Below are 20,560 nucleotides of genomic sequence, written 5' to 3'. Positions count from 1 at the left end.
TTACTATGCATGTCTGGAATACAACTTACTGCAGGTCTCTTTTATGGCCTGACTGTATGAATATTTTGCACCAGAGAGAATTGTAACATATCCTTCCCAAAAGTGATAAATATTTGGAAGTATAACACTGTTTATGAAATGGCAACAATGTCAAAATGTAGTTTTGACAAATGCTATTCTACCACAGCTTTAACCTATGGTTGTCACATGACTTGCTGATTTGTAAATTAAAAATTTGTTTGAACATATCTTGCTCAACCTGCTTTCAATTAATAAGATCTTTGAATCAGTAAATAATAGTAATGCATGGGTTCACAATCTTCATAAATATAAAGCAGACAGCAAGAGAAGATTTATTAGATACAAGAAGAGCATGAGAAAGATGTATGTTAATGTACTTGTTTAGAACAACCAGCTGTTTGTTATATATGGGAAAATAATTTAGTTTTTTAGGAATAGATTCTCATAATAGGAGACTAATAAAACTTACAAAGGGTGAGGGAAAATATTTTGCTGATTAAATTTTTAATGTTAAACTACTGAACATATTTGGGGAGTTAATTAATGGCACTTTTGCAAATGAAGAATATCCAAATGATGAAACTTTATGATGACCCAGCATTCAGTCATGTGTTTTACTCCAACTAAAATATTAATATCAAAAACAAGAAAATATTTACAAAAATGGCTGCCCTGCTATTTCTACAAAATCTTGGGGAACAGTAATAATAAACTTCTGTAGTGAAATAAATATTCTATTTTACTGACTATGAAGGAATATTTGGATTAATTAGTTTGTTTTCACAGATAGGATGACATAGAGCTAAATACAAAATAGTTCATAAAGATTGAATTTCTACAATTTTCTGCATCCAAAACCATTGAAATAAGTCAGCAGTAATTAGTGGTAGAAAGTTTTTTTCAATAATGTTCACATTGTTTTACTATTAACCCTTTACATAAAAGTCAGTTATGCCGTTAATATTTAAATAAAACAATTACTTTTCTAATGAATTTATAACCAACCTTTCTACAAAGAAGACCCATGATAATCAAATCCTACCTGCTGATGCTACATATAGTCCTTCTCTAAAGACAGCAGCAGATTGGAAGTCAAAACATGGGATAAAATAATCAGGTATATGTGACTACACAGGCTTACAATGAGTTAATTTTTACCTAATGTGTGTTGGTTTACATATGTAGAGACTAAATAATGAGTTTTAACGATAAACATGAAACACAAAGTTTACCTTGGTTCAACATACACAAAATCACCAACATGATATACTTGTCCTCTAAACACCACACTGTCAGATGTTGACATTTCAAGGCTTTCTCTCTCATCCTATCAAAATAAAAATGTTGATCATACACTGATATATCAATTAAAATAGATTTCAATCATAGGTCATGTGCACAGAAACACAACATTCTTTATACAAATATAAACTGTATACATAATACAAAAATTTAATTATATGATTGAGATAAATATACATCTTCCAATGAAATATTTTTAAAATTATAAATGCTTTAAATATTAATCTTGAAAAATCTATTTCTACATAAGTGATGGTCGTGTTTCTGTTAGTAAAAACGAGTTTCAGTAATTTAGATTACCCATATTTTTTGTAGCCACATTGATGAAATGATGGAAATAAAATTTGCTATGTATTAAAGTCTTTTAAGCACTAAAGTATTATTTAACACCTTGAAGTTTTTAAATCATGTTATGAAAACATATTAAAAATCAGCATACATCCTTGCTGAAAACACATTTGTTTCAAGTAAAGATAGTTAATGATCTAGCTCAAACTACAAGGGTGGCAGGTCACAGTCCTGAATCTCTTCCAAATAGAAGTTTAACAGTTGCAATCTTTTATATCTGTAAAAACTTTTAAAACCTTTGTCTTTTCCAAGGTTTAGTAGCTTAGCATAGACAAAGTTGTTCAATCTTGACAAAAACTGTAATATCTGGAATAGGTGCTTATATCATCAATATTGCTGGATGCAACAGAAGTATTAGAGAAAATCAAAATACAGAAACAATTCTTAATTTAGTATTGTAACAAAATCTGTGGATTTCTTAACTTTTATATAGTATTTCTGAAATTCCACTCCTAACTCTCTTATAAAACACATTTGTAGATTTTTTTTAGAATTTTTAAAATAGCATTTGTATATTGTAAATGTAAAACAACATTAGTTACAAAGAAAGAAAGATGTATTAAATATTCATTGATTTAAGGAGACTAAAATTACAATATCGCCAGAAGTCGTTAGAGACAGAGTAACTTAAAACAACGTACTTACTACATATATCATTTAATTTTTTTGGGCTCTTAGTTGTGTTTAATGCCCCAAAGTTCCAATTTACGTAGAGAAGCTATTCAGTCATTCAAGGTTATTGTGAATTTTCAGAAATGGAAACTATATGTTATTAACTATGTTAATCACACTAAACTATATACTCGATCCAATCCATTACTAAAGAAAATATGAGGCTTCAGGAAAATCTTTAAGTTATAAATAAACTGGATTTAATTAGAAGTTGATGAACAAATAGATATTTTAATAAATGTTTACATATTTCATATGGCCCAGGAAAAGTTATAAAAGAATAAAACAATTTTGAAAAAGTAGATGTGAATGTTGCAATTTAGATAATAATTTTAAACTAACAAATAATAAAAAAGAGATTTTGAAGTTTAAGAAACTTTAATAAACAAGTATGATTATTTGTAGAGAAGATAATGGGGGGGGGGGTCTAACTGCACGTATCAATAAAAAAGGATTATGATATAAACATTGAATTACTGAAAGTAGGTCCATACGAGATAGATAAATTTCATGCAATGGTAAGAGAAAATGTCAAAAAACTGTATAAACTTAAGAAAAGCAAAGGATATTTCAGAGTAAGTTTGTATTACCTAGATTATATACTATACCTAAAGTCCATAAGACTGGGAATAGTTTTAGACCTACTGTATTGAATAGTAAGAGTTCTTTGTAAAATGTGACAAAATCATAACACATACATACTAATTTTAAAGACAAGTGATAAAAATAAATATATAGTTAAAAATTCTTTATAATTCCTTGACAAAATTAGACATATAACATTATATAAGAATATTTGTTTTCTGATGTTGTTTCATGATTCACTAAAGTACAGTGAATACAGCCACTGCATGTTTTGAAAATAAACTGAAAGAGAATAAGAATTCAGTTTTATAAATAACTACTATAATTATTCTTGTTTAAGCATGTGTTAAAAAATGCTTTTTCAAATTAAAAGTTATGTTTACAAGCAGAGTGAAGGTTTAAGCTATGGGTTCTTCATTATTTCAGTAATTATGTGATTTGTTTATGAACAGTTTTGAATTGAAGCATTAAGTAGAGAAATCTGGATAATAATCATTTTTGATGTGGTAGCACGGGAAAACAAGTAAATGATATTGCTAATTTCCTTAATTATATTAACAGTTCAATTCAATTTGCATCTGAGATTGATAAAAACAAATTTATACATTTTTTGGAAGATTTAGTAAGTAGATACAATGGTAAATTGGAAACAGCTGTTTATTGTAATCCATTCTTGGTAATCATGCCACCATGTTAAAAATATTTTCATACTAAATCTCAAAAACATCGATACTTTTTATTCACATGTAAATGGGAATTATGTTGTAAAAAGGAAGATATTAGCAACGAGAAAAAAACTCACCTTGTACTCAGACTAATCAGAGTCTAATGGTACTGTAAATTCACAAGCAAATTTTTATTTAAAATACTTTATTAATAAAATTAGTTGACAGCTGCAACATTTTTAAAATGCATACCAATGTATCATATAAATTTAAAAGTGCTAAAAACCTAAAAACTCTCTACGTGTTACAGTGGAACATGCTTCACCATTTTCAGGAAACAGGAAAACCTGGAAATTTAATTTATGTAATGAAGTAAATTCACAAATATGATTTTCACATTGTATAATGGCATAATTTACAAACATTTACATTTGTGGCATTAAGACTTAACTCTATATTAAAAAAACAATTTGTTTCTAGCAATTTTCAAAGATTTTTTTTATCTCAAATTCACTTTTTAACTTTACTTTTTTGAGTATTCACATACTATCCCAAACAGTATCATGTAAGATTTCGATACAAGTTCTACCAGGAGCAAATAACCAGCTTTTAATTTATCAACAACATTTTTATGCTCTTTAATTCTAAATTTAAAATTTCTACTTGTCTTCCCAATATCACTTAAACTGAAACAAAATGGAATTTTATATGATTCTCATTTATCCTTTACTTCAGTTTTGTTTTTAATACCATTAACGATACTAATTTTAATTAAGGATTAAAGGCTATTTCACAACTCATATTTTTCATGAACATATTACCTATTTTTGTTGACAGTAATGGAAGAAATATATGGCAAACCTATTTTGTACTTACTTTTCTTACTTATTGTCTGTAAGTTGGTACATTCAGAAATTAGGAATTCATTAAAATGTTTCTATGCAGAAATTAAGTATGATGTACAGATGGCACTGCCAAAAGATGCAGAAACAAGACAGGGATGAATACAAAAAGTCATATAAAAATCTCTCAATAAGTAGCCATTAAGTATGGAACCAACCTCACAAGTCTATGTTTATTACATACAATAAGATTGTATAGCACTATTTAGTTAGAATGCTTTTATTCAAATCTAAATTCATACAACTGGCAGGAATTCAATATTTAGTTGTAGGTTTGACTACTTATGTAATGATTTTTGTATGGTTTTGTGTATTCAACCCTAACTTGTTTCTATACTTAAGTCTCACTTAATGTTTGCAAATTTTATTATTTATTTTACATTTTTTGTAAAAACAATTTCCTTGAATTAGGGTGATAAGTGAAAATTTGTTTTATTTTTATAATATAATGCTAATATATATTGTTAATATCACATTAGTTTTGTCAGTTTCTTCATTACACTGTTAAAGTAACCTCAGATACTAATATTATACCATTCAACTGGCTACAGCAGATTATCAATCACCACTGATCATACCTTTGGTTTCTTGGGACTTAATATTAAAAAACTTACAGTAAGGAAAAACATATGAGAAGCTTATAGTTCTACTATCCCTATTTGTATTGTTTTAAGCATTGCCATTCCTACATCATTTTATATTTACAAAATGTTTTTCATTACTTGTTTGGTTACATTTCTTACCAAGACTGAAAGTTGATGTATTCTATAAATGTGTATAACAAAATTTAATATTATATGTATTGATTCCTTTTTTTTTTTACTCCTTCTGTTCATACATAATTTAGGGATTGGCTTCCAAAAGACACCAAATGTATAGTGTATAAAGCATATAATCATCTCATTTTCAACTGTTATTGATGGGCAGTTCTTGTTTCACCCTACACTTCAATTTGTTAAATAAACACAATATTTCTATAAGGAAGCCAACTTCAAGGGGGATGATGACATCACTTGCCCTAGAATTATGATTCCTTTTCTTTTGTTGTTGTTTATAGTTTATACTAAGCACAACCATACTGAGTGATTCCAAGTATTCTCAAAATGCATTTCTGTCATACTAGAACCATCACAAAAACTTAAAATTTTTTTGGCTAAAGTGTGAAAAGAAAAAAAAAAGAAAGAAAAAGATGAACATCTGGCTCTTTAGCTAATTCCAAGTTCTCCACATTAGCAACACTTTTCAATGATACTGGTAGTCTTGCAAGCTGTGAAACACTTGATAATAGCAATTAGGTGCTTAAATAAGCACGTTATCAGTTATTTGTAAGCATCATGGAATAATAGTGTGAATGCAGTAACCACTATTTTCTTGGTCCATCCCTATGTATTGAGCACTACTGTACTTAGTGAATAATTCTAAAGTTAATTCTTCACAGAATTAACTGAATTAATAATCCTATGAATAAAAGATGAAAATCAGGACATTTTCTATGATAACGAATGACACCTGCCATCTTGTATGCAGCAAATGAAACATCCAGAAAAATTCAAACAACTCTCTTCTTCCAACTTTTACTGTGACCTGTATTGCTGGCTTATAGAATTAAGATATTTATGGAAATAAATTAATGTATCATTGTCATGTATATAGAACATTTTACTAAAAGGAAAACAAAAATCAGATTTTTGAGTATAATAGAACTGTATCTTTACTAAAGCTTGCTAAATGTTGTGAAGATACATTTAGCACAGCTTTCCAGTTAGATGGTGGCTACAAGATTGGTCAAAATTACGAAGTCCAATCTCAGACAATTAAGATTTAATCTACAAAGTAATTAGTGATGACACAGATATTGTTAATTTTTGGAAAAAAGGAATGTTGCTTTTAGTAGCAGCTCTTTATCTGTTAGTGGATAAAAATATAGCATTTAGCAACTTCTAGTGTTTTCAAAAAGAGAAGTAATTAACATTGACTTTGTACTATCTGGAACAGAGAAAATTCCATGACCCTCAGGCATATTTTCTATGACTCAACATTTTAATCTGCAGCATTATACACATTAAATAATAAATTCCTATGTATATGTCACATGATAATTATGCAAACCTATTATAAAATTGACTTTTTAAATGCTGTTCTTTGTCAATAAGAATTCTTTCAATATAGGGTCGGTCTATATGACTGACGACATGACCTCTTTTCACTCATTTAAAATCTTTGTAGATTTAATACTTCTAACTTTCAATATAATTTGTATATCTTCACAAAATTTAGCAGTATTTCACTAAATAGTACGTCTTTAACATACAAAATAATCAAACTTTGTAGTGAAGTATTTCTAATAAAATAAAATGAAGATTTGTCCATAAATATATTGAGTATCTGTTTTGAATAATCTGTCTGCAACATAATTTTTCATGTTAAAATTAAAATACTTTTCTTTATCTAAAGAATCTCAAACTTCCTGTGCAATCCATAACCTCCTAAATACATTTAGGGGTTGTTTTTTTTTCAGTAACACTTGATAGTGAATATGTTATTTTCTCTAATCTAACTCAAAATGGAAATTGTAAATGTAACTGACTAAATATCCACCAAAAAAAATCTAAATTACCTTTTTTCTTTCTATAATGACTACATATTGTAATATAAAACCACATTTGTTTACCCTTAAGAGTATACATCTATTTATAATTAAATCTTATTGTTTCATTACCCTTTGAACTGTGACTAACTACCATGAACTCATAAGTTGTAAATCACTCGAGTAACATGCAACTCATGTTACGCTATCACATTATATTACCCATGAGCTATTACAACTAATACAAGCAGCTTGTGTGCATGTCTTGTGGAAATTTTTTATTCTATTATTATTATTTGATCTAATTTTAACTAACTTAAAAAATATCTTTATTTATAGTCGTTTTTATAATTATACATAAAGAATACACATGAAAAACAAGAAATAAAATACTTATCTAATCTCTTTTTTCTCTCACTTGTCGAGGAGAGTTAACCCTAATTTCTTTTATATTACTCATAGTATTGCAATTAATAAGTTATTTAATTAAAGCAATACAGACTAATAACATGCAAAAAGTAGACAAATTCCCTTATTTCTCAAAAATCTTCTGGCTTTCTAACTTTGCAATAACAATTGTTACAAATCCATCTATGATAGCCGTTAACTTTCTCACAGGAAAACTGTTTGTACTCTGAGTGAAATTGACATTTTACTGTTCAGAACAAATTATTATACAGCACATCATTTGACAGATGAAAGCTTTGAGTTTCTATTGGTTATAGGTAATATGTAATTAAAAGAGTGAACTTTAACAAATTATGAAAGACAGTATGTGACAGGTGTGTGTAGTAGGAAGGGTCTGATTTTATATTTGATAACTTTGTAACCAAACAAAGTTGAAAGCTATAATAAATGTGGTTTATCTGGGCAATGATGCTCTTATAGAGAGTAAGTTACATTTAATTTCATACTTTTTCAAGGAGTGGTGGATAAAATATGGATAATAACATGCTAAGATAAAATGTGTCAAGTGTGTCACACTAGGGGAAATTCAGGATTTTTTAAAATATTACCTTGTAGAATTAAGAACTTGTATACCATTAAAATATGGATTATTACCTAAGATTTCATATTATTCTAATTGAAATAACATATACAAAAAGTACTTTAATAAATCTATGAATATAAGATTCTTAAACTTTGTGTCATGCACAGTAAAAAATACCAGGGTGAATAGGGTTAAAGCAAAATTTTTTACTAATTCTTCAAATTAATCAATAATTGCATTATTCTAAATAACTCAAGTTTAGATAAGTGTTCACATCTTCCCTATTAAATTCTATAAAATCTTTTTTTATTTTTATTTTCTCTTTTCTTATTTTCATCTTTCAAAGCTTTACTCAAATAAGTGGTTGAGTTTAACAATGCAAAATGCATATTTTTTCTTTATGTTCATTGGCTTTAAGATTTTGGCCAGCAGTGTATATGGGCTATCACATGGTTAGTATATGCAAGACTTCACTTAACACTGGACTATATGTAGCACAGCAACAGTGGTTAGAGAAGATCAATATCAGGCTACGTTCACTATCATTTGTAATGTTTTACTGTGCTATTTCTCTCAAGATTACATATGTGAAGTATGAGAGACAGTATGGAACAGCTACCAGCATGAGTATGAGCATAGGCTTTATAAATGTTTACTAAAAAAAAAAACTTTCTTCAATTGAATAAATCCTGCATTCCAGGATTTTCACCAAAGTTCTATGGCATTCCAGAACCCACATGAACTCTGCATATATGAACCCAGAAATATCTTTCAGAGTTCATAAAATTAAAAAAAAAACATCTTTCCTTAGAATACTCTGAACAAAAAGAGATATTCATTTACCTTGTCAAACATTTATCAGTCTGAATCTTACAAAATATCAGTGTCAACATCCCTTCTGGCTACTTGGTCCCTTAAGTATCTCTTCATCGTTAAAGTCAAGATCAACAACTTAAAAAAACATATAGAGGTGTAACAGTGATACTGATAAAGACTAAAAAACATGAAATAATAAGGCCCAGGATGAGTTTATGTGGATTGGGCAGGTACAAGGATAGCATGTAAAAATAGCTTCCTTCAGGCAATCAACTACCAAAGCTTGTGACACAAAATGGATTGAATTAAGTAAAAATATCAATAATACAAGCACTTTATTCTTGCAATTCTACAAGCTTATGGCTGGGAGGAACCAAAAATATGACAGTTAGTCATTTATAATGATTATGGTGCCCTATTTCTACAAGGTCTTTATGCACAGATACATTAACCCTTTCACAGCAGGTCATGGGTCAAAGGTCATGTCATTGCATTTGCTGACTTGCATTCAAAATGTTATTGAATTACTGTTTTATGAAGTTATGTCAATAAGTCTGGAATCAAATTGTAGATTATAATTTAAACTTTACTATTATATATAAGTTCATTTCTTAATTTAAAAGTAAGAACACATCTAAATATAGATTTTGGTGAGTCACATGAATGCAGCACTGTTTATAATTTGATGTTTGTGATATCAAATACTAAATCTATAGTTTCATACAAATTATAAACTCAAATTAACAATATTAAAAAGCTACAATATAAAATAGAACCTCATATCTTTTTATTTTGCTGAGATATGGTTTATGTACTAAAATAGTCCCTTATAAACACTTACTTCAAAATATGATGCGTGAATAACCGATTGGCAACTTAGAATGTGGTTTTCTCAGCAATTTTAATCTGTGAAAAGGCTACCATGTTCTTTCAAACCAAGATTTCAAAGAGGTAGGTTGTGTCTTTAATCTGCTTGAACTTCAATATTTTTTTCAAACCTAAATAAACCTTATTTGTTAAGTTTCCTAAATTATTTATAGCTAACAGAAAGTCAAGGTTTTAATCTACCTTATGATGTATTACATTACATTGTTTTATGTAAAGAGAATTGCCTATTTCTCTTTCAGTTCATACTTTATTCTCATGTGAAACACATCAATGAGCTTAGGTAAAATTTTAATGGTTCTTGTTGTATAGTTTAAAAAATTGCAAAAATAGTTATATGACACTGTCCACTTTTTATATACTATTATTCTGTTACTTGATACATTATTTAAATAAATAGAAACTATTTAATGCAGCAATATCACTAGTATAAAAGAAGTAGGGTTAAGTGTTAACAGCAAAAATTATGGACCTTGGTAAGTACTTTTATTCCTTGCTTTTTATGTGTATTCTTTATTTATTATTATAAAGGTAACTAAAACGTAAAAATCTAGAAATATTTTACATCAGATACGGTTAGATTAGATAAACTGAAAAAAAATTCTCAAGAGGTATGTATACCAACAAGTAGCCCATGCATTATGCAACTTGACATAGTGATGCTAGTTTCACATTGGGCAAGTGATTTACAACTCACAGGGTGAAATATTAGCCAGACATGGTTCAAAGGGTAATAAAACAATAAAATTTAGTAAAAACATGTATATACTGTTATGAGTTTAAAGCTATTTAGGATAAACAAATATAGTTTCATGTTAAAATGTAAAGTTATTCTTGAAAAAAAAAAAGTAATTCAGATGTATTTTGAATTATTTTTTGGTGGTTATGAGGCCAGTCAAACTGACCAACCTAGTACTGAGTTAGGGTATAGAAAGCAATGGTATCCTGACATTTCGAAGCCGCAATTTTGCACCCGACTCTTGGCAGCCAACAATTTGACAGCCGAGCTTGTTAGCAGTGGACAATTTCACACCAAGGAAAATTGGCAGCGGATGATTACCCAGCCGAGTATTTACATCAACTATGATAAACATTATCTAATGACAAAAACTATGATATTAAAATGCTATTAATATCATAGTTTTCGTTGCTCGATAATATTATTATCATAGTTTTTATCGCTCGATAATATTATTAATATCATTGTTTTCATCACTCAATAATGTTACTAATATCATAGTTTTCATCACTTGATAATGTTATTAACATCATAGACTTCATGCTACATAATTTATAATCAATCCACTGTTTCTATGATTTGTTGTTAACACACTGTTTAAAACAATTACGTTTACGAGAATGTTGATGAACGTTTGTATTTTTGTTTGTGGTTGAATGGGTTGTGATAGCTACACCACTAATGTCGAACCTCAATATATAACCTCGGTCATTTTGCTTATTTATTTAGCACAAAGCTACTGAATGGGCTATCTATGGTGTGTCCACTGCCATTGTTGAACCCGATTATTAGTAGTATGATCACTAAGATTTACCAGTGAAACACTTAGGGCAGGTTAAATGATACCTTGAGATGATGTTATGTTTGGAGGATAATTACTAGCACGTGAGCTAGTCTCTCTGTTTCTTTCTCATCAACTCGGGTATTCTGATAAACTCAGTATTACTCTGTAATATGTATCTTGTCACATAAACATTTGTGAAAATACATAATGATAAAAATGAAATTAAAATATATTGTTAAAAATTAAAAATTTTGAACATGTAAAAATGAAGGAAATGAACAACTAAGTTCCATTGTGATGTTGGCTGCCAAGAGTCAGGTGCAAAACTATGGCTGTGAAATGTTGTAGAACCAAAAGCAACAGATAAAAAAGTTTTACAAGAAAAAAAAGCAACAAATAAAACTTTTTAAATTTATTTTGGAGATTTTAGAGATTATGCAAATAAAATCTGATATTTTGCAAATGATGTAAACTATTTTTAATCTTAACATGAAAATTATTTTGCACTCAGAGCAGTCAAGACTTTTTGGCTGATTTTACCAAGCCTGTAATTAGAGAGCCAACCATCTCTTAGAGCAATAACATTCTACATAAGACATGTAACATTCAAGCTTCTCTCAAGCAGTAAAAGTATGGAACAAGAAACTAAAAAATATTCTTTCATCTATATTGTCAAAAATCAACAAACTACAAATACAAATAGACAGTGCCAATATTTCTAATTGACTCACAGGTAGTACTACATAAAATACAATGTGGTTGTTCCACTGACAGTTGACAAAAAGCAAAGTAACTGAAGGGTAATACCATAACGAGGATAATTGTGCCATGTTATGCAGCAGTAAAGCTAAACAAGGAAGTTCACAAATTAAAAAAAAAACCTCTATGAAAACCAGGAAAACCATGCGACTATGGTGAAAGTAGCAACCATAGAAGGTCTTCATCAACATTAAAAAAAATAAGATCTTCAGAAAATAAAGTGCTATATGGTGTAGTTAGAAAAACAAAAGATAAAGAATCAACAGGACAGTATACAGCCAAAAAACCCAATGATATCTAGTGAAGAAACTTTTTTTTTACCTCGTATGAGAAAGCTAGTATGCAACAATTCTTGAGTTTGATCTTTTTTTATCCTATTTTGGAAAATGATTTGTTTAAAATGCTCAACAAATCAGATAATTTCTTAATTCACTTGGTTTATTTCTTCTATCTTCCAAACTAGATTTTATTAGCCAGTTAGACTTGAGACCTCTTGCTAATAAGCTGAACTTCAATATCTTCCTTCCCTTTAACGAAATTAGTGTTTCTAGCATAATAAAATTGACACAGATTTGTAAATAATTAATGACTATTGCATTGGTTCAATTTTAATGCTCATTAAGAGAGAGAATGACAAAGTAAAGGAAAAAATTCTCCTTGGTAAAATTATAAATCTATAACCTTTTTACAAACAAAATAAAATTCAGTTTTAATTCTATTGCCATGGGAATCCTTCGCTGCAAATATCACGAGGTTTTAATGACTTAGATTTAAAAATTATTTTATACTACTTTTTATGTTATTCCAATTAAAATAGTGTGAAATCTTAGCTAATAATTCATGTTTTAATATTATATAGGTTTTAAGTTCTTAATTCTACAAAGCAATATTTTTAAAAATTCTGAATTTCTCCTAGTATAATACATCTTCTATAGGAATCTTTAATCAGTGATGACGAGAAACCCACTTGTTGAGAAATTTATATGCAAAAACGGCTCGTTTGGGCTGAGAAAACACTTTACATAGAAGAGCGAACAACGTTTCGACCTTCTTCGGTCATCGTCAGGTTGTTCGCTCTTCTATGTAAAGTGTTTTCTCAGCCCAAACGAGCCGTTTTTGCATATAAAAATATAGGAATCTTTATTCTCTGTTTTATCCACCTTCCTCCAATAAATAATTAAATGTAAATTACTCACTATAAAATTGCCATTGCTCAGACAGACAATAATTTCAATAACCTTTAATTCGATTTGGTTAGAGATCAAACAGCAAATCAGACCCCTCTTGCCACACCCTTGTGACACATTCTCTGTTTCAGGATTTGTTAATAGTTCTCTCTTACATTTATTATACATTAATTACATCCAACAGAAAGCCAAGGTTTTCACCTATCATATGACATATCATAGTACATTGTTTTCTGAATAAAGAATTGTCAATTTTACTGTTAGTACAGAATTTAATTCCCTCAGGAAAGATGACAACTAGCTTGGATGAAATTGTTTTGGCTCTTGCCACATAAAACCAGAAAAATTGATATTTAGGGGAAATTGTCTACTTTCTGGCCCATTATTTAATTAAATAAAAATTGAGTGCATTACTACCCTAAGTATAAAAAAGGTAGGGTTAACCATTTCTGACAGCAGAAAAAAAAAAGAATACTGAGGTAAGTACTCTATTTCATGTTTATTATCAGAAAAGTAACTAAAATAAAAATAGGGATCTATTTAGATTAGGTAAAATAAGTAATATTAATACAATAAAAAGATTTCAAGAAGCACACATATGAGCAGCTTGTGAGTCACATAAGTCAATAGCATAAAGTGACCCCTATGTTTCCCAAGTAATTTATGACTTATAATGGTGTGAATAGTAGTCAGACATAGTTCAGAGAGCAGTAAGAAAAGAATTATAAATAGGTGCATACTGTTGCAAGTTTAAAGCTACTCAGGATAAATGAATGTAGTTTCATGGTATAATTTTGAAGTCATTCTAAAAAGAAAAAAAAAAGGTAATTTAGATTTCTTTTGGTGTGGTGTTTATGAGGTTGGTCAAATTGATTAACCTTGTATTGAGTTAGTGTAGATAAATGAACAAATAAATTATAAAGTTTCACCAAAAATTAACATTTGAAATGTACTTAGGAGGCTCTAGAGATTACATAAAAGAATTTTGAGATAAAAGTATTTTTAATCTTAACGTGAAAATCACTTTGCACATGGACTATTCAAAACAGATACTTAATATATTTAAGTTTATTTAAAATACTTCACTAGAAAAACTAAGACTTTTTTATGTAAAAGACTTTATACTGTTTATTGAAGAACTGCCAAATTTTGTGAATATATACATATTATATTAAAAGTCAGTAGTATTAAACCTGTAAAGACTTGAAATTAGTATAAAGAAGTCACATGGTTGGTCAAGTTGACTGAGCCCATGTTGAGAGAGTTAATATGCTATGTAGCTTTTCTACCTTTAATTTTAAGACTGCACACTGTTGCAAAAAAACACTACACAGTTGTGTAACAAGACCAAATCCAAAAGTAGCAGTTATAAATACTTACTTTTTCTTGTCGAGGTTCCATTTCAGCTTCTTGCTGTTCTTTGGGTAACTTTTCTGACTTCAGAGCCTCTACACTAGCCTGAAGGTCACTTTCAGTATAGTGAAGAGCAGGAGATTTCAGTAATTCTCCATTTTTACAAAGTTCATCTCTCATCTTTATAAAATATGACTGAAGCTCTACAGAGTCTTCAAACACTTGAGAATCAGTTCTGTTTTTTCGACGGGCTTGTTCAAATACCTCAAAAACATCTTCTTGAAAGCGGTCAAGTCGACGATAACGCCCCTAAGTTACAAATCAAAAATCCATACTTATTGTTTAATTTATAGTTGAATGGAGAATTTCTAACAATGTTTAAGCAGTCAAATTACCTGAAATAATATTAAAATAGGAAATTTTTTTTTATCATTCCTTTCGATTGTCAATGAAAAAGACAATTAAGAACTTGTTGAGTATGTTTGTAAACAAACACTATAAATTAGAACTGTCATCATTTTGACATGTACTTCACAATAGGTAAAAGTATTCACCCCACTAGCATGAATGTTATTTTTTGAGAGAAAAGCAAATATCTCAGGCTTTACAATTATTAATTCTGTAAACTTTGCTGAAAGTTTTAAAGTCTAGTTAATATCAATTAGCCCTGTTTCTCAGAGAGTAGTTTTCCTGAATGTTAGATGAGAAACAATGTCCAACAAAAAAGTGGAATCTCAATTCGTAACTGGAATGAATTGGAAGGCTTTTACTTTAGTTAATAAATGTGCTCCAAAAAGGAGTTAGCTATCAACTAAGACAAAAATACATCTTTAATTACAGATGTTTAGTATATGTTTCAAATTCCACCATCAATATTAAAACATTGCAAAAAGTTAATTTATATCTTAACACCCACAGACATCATCAGCTATTAAGTAAGAATTATTCATCCAACCAAAAGTTAGAAAAAACACAATTTTAAATGGTAACAATATAATGGAATGTATACATCCTGTTTCCAATTAGAATGTTGTGAATTAACTTCTGACGTTTTTATGCTGATGACAGAACTTAAAACAGTTCCAAAACATCTGCAATTAAAAATGTCTTTTTAGCATTACTGTCTATAATATTAATCATAAGTTTTTTTCTTCTTCTGGATATTCAAAGAATGAACAAACTAGTGAAGTAGCAGATATAAATTTTCACTGTTTTTCTAAAACTTTGTTCATGATGTCAGAAAACCACAAAGGTTCAATAAGTCTTAATATAGAAAAATAAAAATGTTGTAACCCAATCACTTTTTAAAGTTAGACCTTGCTTTTTCAGTTTGCTCCTGAAGAAGAAAGGCCCACTTTTTGAAAACATTTGGGGTCACAGGGTTTTATCATTTTATGTTAAAGCCTCACTTTCAAATGGTCAACCTTTATTTTCCAATTTGCCCCTGAAGAAAAAATTCCCAACTTTAGAAAGTTCTCGGGATTATAGGGTTTTTCATTTTTCTAAAAACTTCAGTTAGAGAAACAAGGATGTGTTAAGAAACATGTATCTTTTAGATCATGTAACTTAAGGTTTTTCAAAAAAACCAGCAGCACATAACCATGTTTAAAAAGGACACAGAAGGAAAGATATCTTGACAAGAAGAGATCACTTATTACAGCTATTTTAATGAACAAAAGTATGAGCATACTTTTTATAATCCTAACAAATGTCAGTGTTCTATTTAGAGAAAGAAAAGTATAAAAAAAGATTACTTTTTACAACTGTTTTAATGAACAAAAGTGTGAGCATACTTTTTATTATCCTAACAAATGTCAGTGTTATATTTAGAGAAAGAAAAGTGTATGAAAAAAAAGTTACATTAGCCAAATAAGATTGTATTCTAGCAATCTTCAGTTTTTGTTTAAAAAAGACTAAGATGTCCAAAGAAAATTTATTTCAGGTAGATATTTGCATTCATATTTATAAATCCCAATGTTCTGTTTAAAAAGACTAGGATATGCCATAAAAATGACATTATTTAGTAAGAAGTTTCAATTTAACATTTATTATAAAAATTTCAATGCTGTGTTTATAAAGACTAGGATGTGTCACAAAAAGACACCTCAGTTATGGCACTGAATAGATGTAAAAATTTTAAATTATTAAATGCACTTCAATTTTCAAACTATTTGTAGAATAAATAACTGTAGTAAACTATATGTAAGAGAAGTAACTCTGGTAAACTATATGTGGGATAGATAACTAGAGTAAACTATATGTAGGATAACTAACTATAGTAAACTATATGTAAGATAAATAACTATAGCAAACTATATGTAGAATAAATAACTATACTAAACTATAAGCAAGATAAATAACTCTAATAAATTATATATAAAAAAGATAACTATAAATAAAAATCTGAACATTATTCTCACACATTTCAATGTTTTATTAAAAATATACAGATATTAATACACACTCACAGTCAGTAAGCAAATGCAGAAGAAAAATACCAGCCTTACAAACTCCACACAACTACTTACTCTGTCCAGATTCCTCTTAATCATATCAAGTGAAAGTGGCCTAAATTGAAGAGCAGAATAAAATCAAAATGGTTTTTAATAATAATAAAAAATGAAGAAGGGTATTTTAGTTACATGATTATACTTTCTAGGTAATATTGTTTTGCATCATCACATTTTTTTTAACAGTTTAAAGCTACATCTGCTTTGGTTTAAAATAACTTGCAAAACATCATTGTAAGAAAAGCAATGTTCTAATTAGGAAAGTTCTTGAAAACAAAATTATATGTAATCACAATAAAACTAAGTAATAAATCTGTATAGTGTTCAGAGAAAGATCAACAATAAAGATAATTTGTTTGTTTAAGTCTAAGAAATGACTAGGACTAAAAGCCTATAAAGCAATTAAGTCTGACACTGAAATATACTTTTGATGTCTAAATAACTTTCATCATTTGATTTGAGGTCATGCAGATTTTATGTAATTAGTATTCATAAATTTCCTTTTTAAATGTTTTTTTTACTAAGCCATCTAAGCTAATGTAGCAGAAACATGACTTCTGATTTAACATTATATATTGTTTAATTATAGACTAACAGCTTTAATTGAAACCATAAGTAGAAAAAAAAAACCACTTTGAACAATGAAAGACCCTGAAGGTCTTACTTTACCATTATGCATTTCTAAGTACCAAGCATTTCTCTTGATCAAACATGGTACCATTCAGTACCACTCATTTCATCTTGAGTATCATGTTTTGGCTTTTATACAAAAGTGATTCACATCTTGTCTAAATTGTCCCACAATAATTCACACTAGTAGCTACTTGAGTTCCCATATGCACACAGAAGCATCAATAACATCCTTTACACAGATAAAAATCACACAAGTAATACTCATTAATAGTGAAAAATATATTCAGAGAAAAGAAAGACTACATGTTTTCAGAATATATACTTTTCTATAAAAGGGTGAAGTATGTTACATTAAAATGACTTTAAATATGTAAATCAGAGAGCAATATGACATAGAGTTTATATAAAGTTACAGCAGAAAAATATGTATAGAACTACATTATTACATTGTCATTTGTAGGTAGTGATATGAAACAAAAAGTTAACATTCTCAAAACATATTTACAATAGATACCTTCACCTATAAAATTGCTTTCCTCAACTAACATTACCCTCTGTCAGTGTAAATATTTAATGTACATCAGTAGCTTTCCAGTAATAGGAGTGCAACATCAGTCCTATTATAACCAGCACCTTCTTCACATTTGCACTTGTTAATTACTTCAAAACTGGTCAAAAGATTTACACTGTATATCATTGAAAGTGAGGAGGTTGGGTAGGAAATGTGAGAGGAGGTATCTGTCAGAAGTACAATTTAACTGCAGGAAGATACTACATTCTGATACAATATAGCTAGAATCCCACATTGAACTGGTAGAGGGCCAGTAAAAAAAGATCCTCCATTACCAAGTGCCCAATGAGAGATCAGGAGGTGTGGAACCAAAACAGAAAATACCACACCACTGCAGAAGACCGTACAACATCTGATCCAGGTATAATCTTTGCTCTTTTATGATTACGCTGCAAATATAAAAGGTTGAAAAACACAAGTGAATCCCAAAGCATGTATGAACAATGAATGGTACTCCTGGATGTCAAGTGGCTAGGGTGTGACAGATCATAGTGGTAGTTCAACCTCATCTAACAACAGACTGTATCTGGAACAGTATATCAGATTCAAGGCATGTAGAGGATCATCTATCTCTTCACCTCAAAATGGAAATTGGTAGTGAAGATGAGCAAGCTCCATACCAAAATTTATCTCCTCTTGCATGGATTTCCAACAAAGCCAACAACAGATCCATTGGGAACTGACATCCAACAGATGGTGGGAATGTGAAAAGCTCAGCAAGATGACATCTCTGGTACAAAACCTTACAGTAATAGGGATGGTACTTCCAGTCTGTTGCAAGAGGAGAATATCCAGCTTTACACAACCTGGTAAACGTTCTAGGTCCAGCTGCAACCAGCATCAGATCTACCAGAAACTGACATCAAGCAGATGGTAGGAAGAGGGACTACAAACCTGGGGTGCATCTCCAGTCCAAAACCTGGCAGCAGTTGGCATTTCTCATCTAGTCAGCTATAGAAACAGTGATACTGGCTAGCACACACAAGACTTAGCTGAACCATCACCAAAACACCAAACTCACCAGGAACATTTCAGCCTGAGAGGCAAGATGCATTAACAGATATATGTGTGTAGATATATACATATATATATTCACAACATGATGTAGTGCTTCAATCAAAACCTGAAGGCATCTGGAACTCTACATCTGATTTGTGGTAGGAAGGGTGTCACACCATCTATACATGATACTAATCATGACTGGACCATCTACAACCAAAACAAGAATCACTGGGAATGTACATCAGGAGGATGGTAGGAAGGAGAAAAGCCAAAGTAAGAGAAACAAATGGTCAGATACATGTACAAAGGAATACGGGATAGTGCTACAATAAAAACTTGGCAGCATCTAGAATTTTGTCCTACTTTCATCTGAGTAGTATGATTCATCACTCAGGGTGACAGGCTTCCATGGTCCACCACCTTAGTAGCTAGAAACTGGTAAGTGTTAAGGACTCTCATACCCCACTACAAGAAAGAGAGAAAACAAAACATGTTGGAAAGTCAAGAGGATTGCACCACTGGAGAGAGTACAATAGGTGACCACCATATCATGTTTTGAAAATTGGAGCTACTACATCCACAGAATTGATCAATAAAAACCTGTCAGTATCTGGAATTGTACATGACATCTGTGACAGGAAAAGTCTCAATATCACAGAGCATCAGAGATGGGCAGCAATTTTTGTCTGCTTTAGCCATGTTAGACCATGAGTGTGTGGTCCAGAATGGACATATTTATGAAGCAAAAAATCACTGGAGAGAACTACTAGTAGTCTTAAAGAACATCCCATTGCTACAATTTGCATAACTCAGACTTGTGATATAATTATTTAGTCATAGGTAACAATAAAACAGACTCACACAACCAATACCTGATAGCATCTGGAATTGTACACCATGTCCAAAGTAGGAAGGGCCACAATGTAATTTACATTGAACATTGTCAGAAAACAGAGAGTATAAAAAAAGTATAACTGGTAAGAAACCATTTGCCAGAGTGGAATCTACAATACACTAGCAAAAGAGCTTCTATAAAAGTGAAAAACATTTAAAGAAAAAGTGAAAATTTAAATAAATAGTAAAATAAATACATTAATAGCATAATGGAAAACACTGACAAATCTGCAAGCAAAAACAAGCATGTCCGTAGCTGTAGAGTATTACTGAAAATTGACTAACAAGAGCAGATATGAAAGGAATGGCATCATGGTCCAAGTGGTGAAGAACTACTGTATGGTCATTTAGACG

At 29.8% G+C, this 20,560-nt stretch overlaps 1 protein-coding gene across 12 annotated transcripts in view; it reads right to left on the bottom strand.

The window, feature by feature from the left end:
- The window catches only part of polybromo (protein), a 182,375-nt gene that overhangs the window by 49,119 nt on the left and 112,696 nt on the right, over nucleotides 1-20,560 (bottom strand). For all 12 annotated transcript variants that reach the window (XM_076461156.1, XM_076461165.1, XM_076461157.1 and 9 more), the window contains 3 exons: nucleotides 17,125-17,164; nucleotides 14,624-14,905; nucleotides 1,254-1,348 (listed from right to left, as the gene is read on the bottom strand). In XM_076461156.1, the coding sequence (XP_076317271.1) occupies nucleotides 1,254-1,348; nucleotides 14,624-14,905; nucleotides 17,125-17,164 (417 nt within the window). The remainder of the gene's footprint in view (nucleotides 1-1,253; nucleotides 1,349-14,623; nucleotides 14,906-17,124; nucleotides 17,165-20,560) is intronic.

The sequence above is a fragment of the Tachypleus tridentatus genome, chromosome 10 (assembly GCF_004210375.1).
Source record: "Tachypleus tridentatus isolate NWPU-2018 chromosome 10, ASM421037v1, whole genome shotgun sequence".
NCBI lineage: Eukaryota > Metazoa > Arthropoda > Merostomata > Xiphosura > Limulidae > Tachypleus > Tachypleus tridentatus.
Note: the sequence above shows the minus strand (reverse complement) of the source record. Positions and strands in the feature narration are given on the sequence as shown.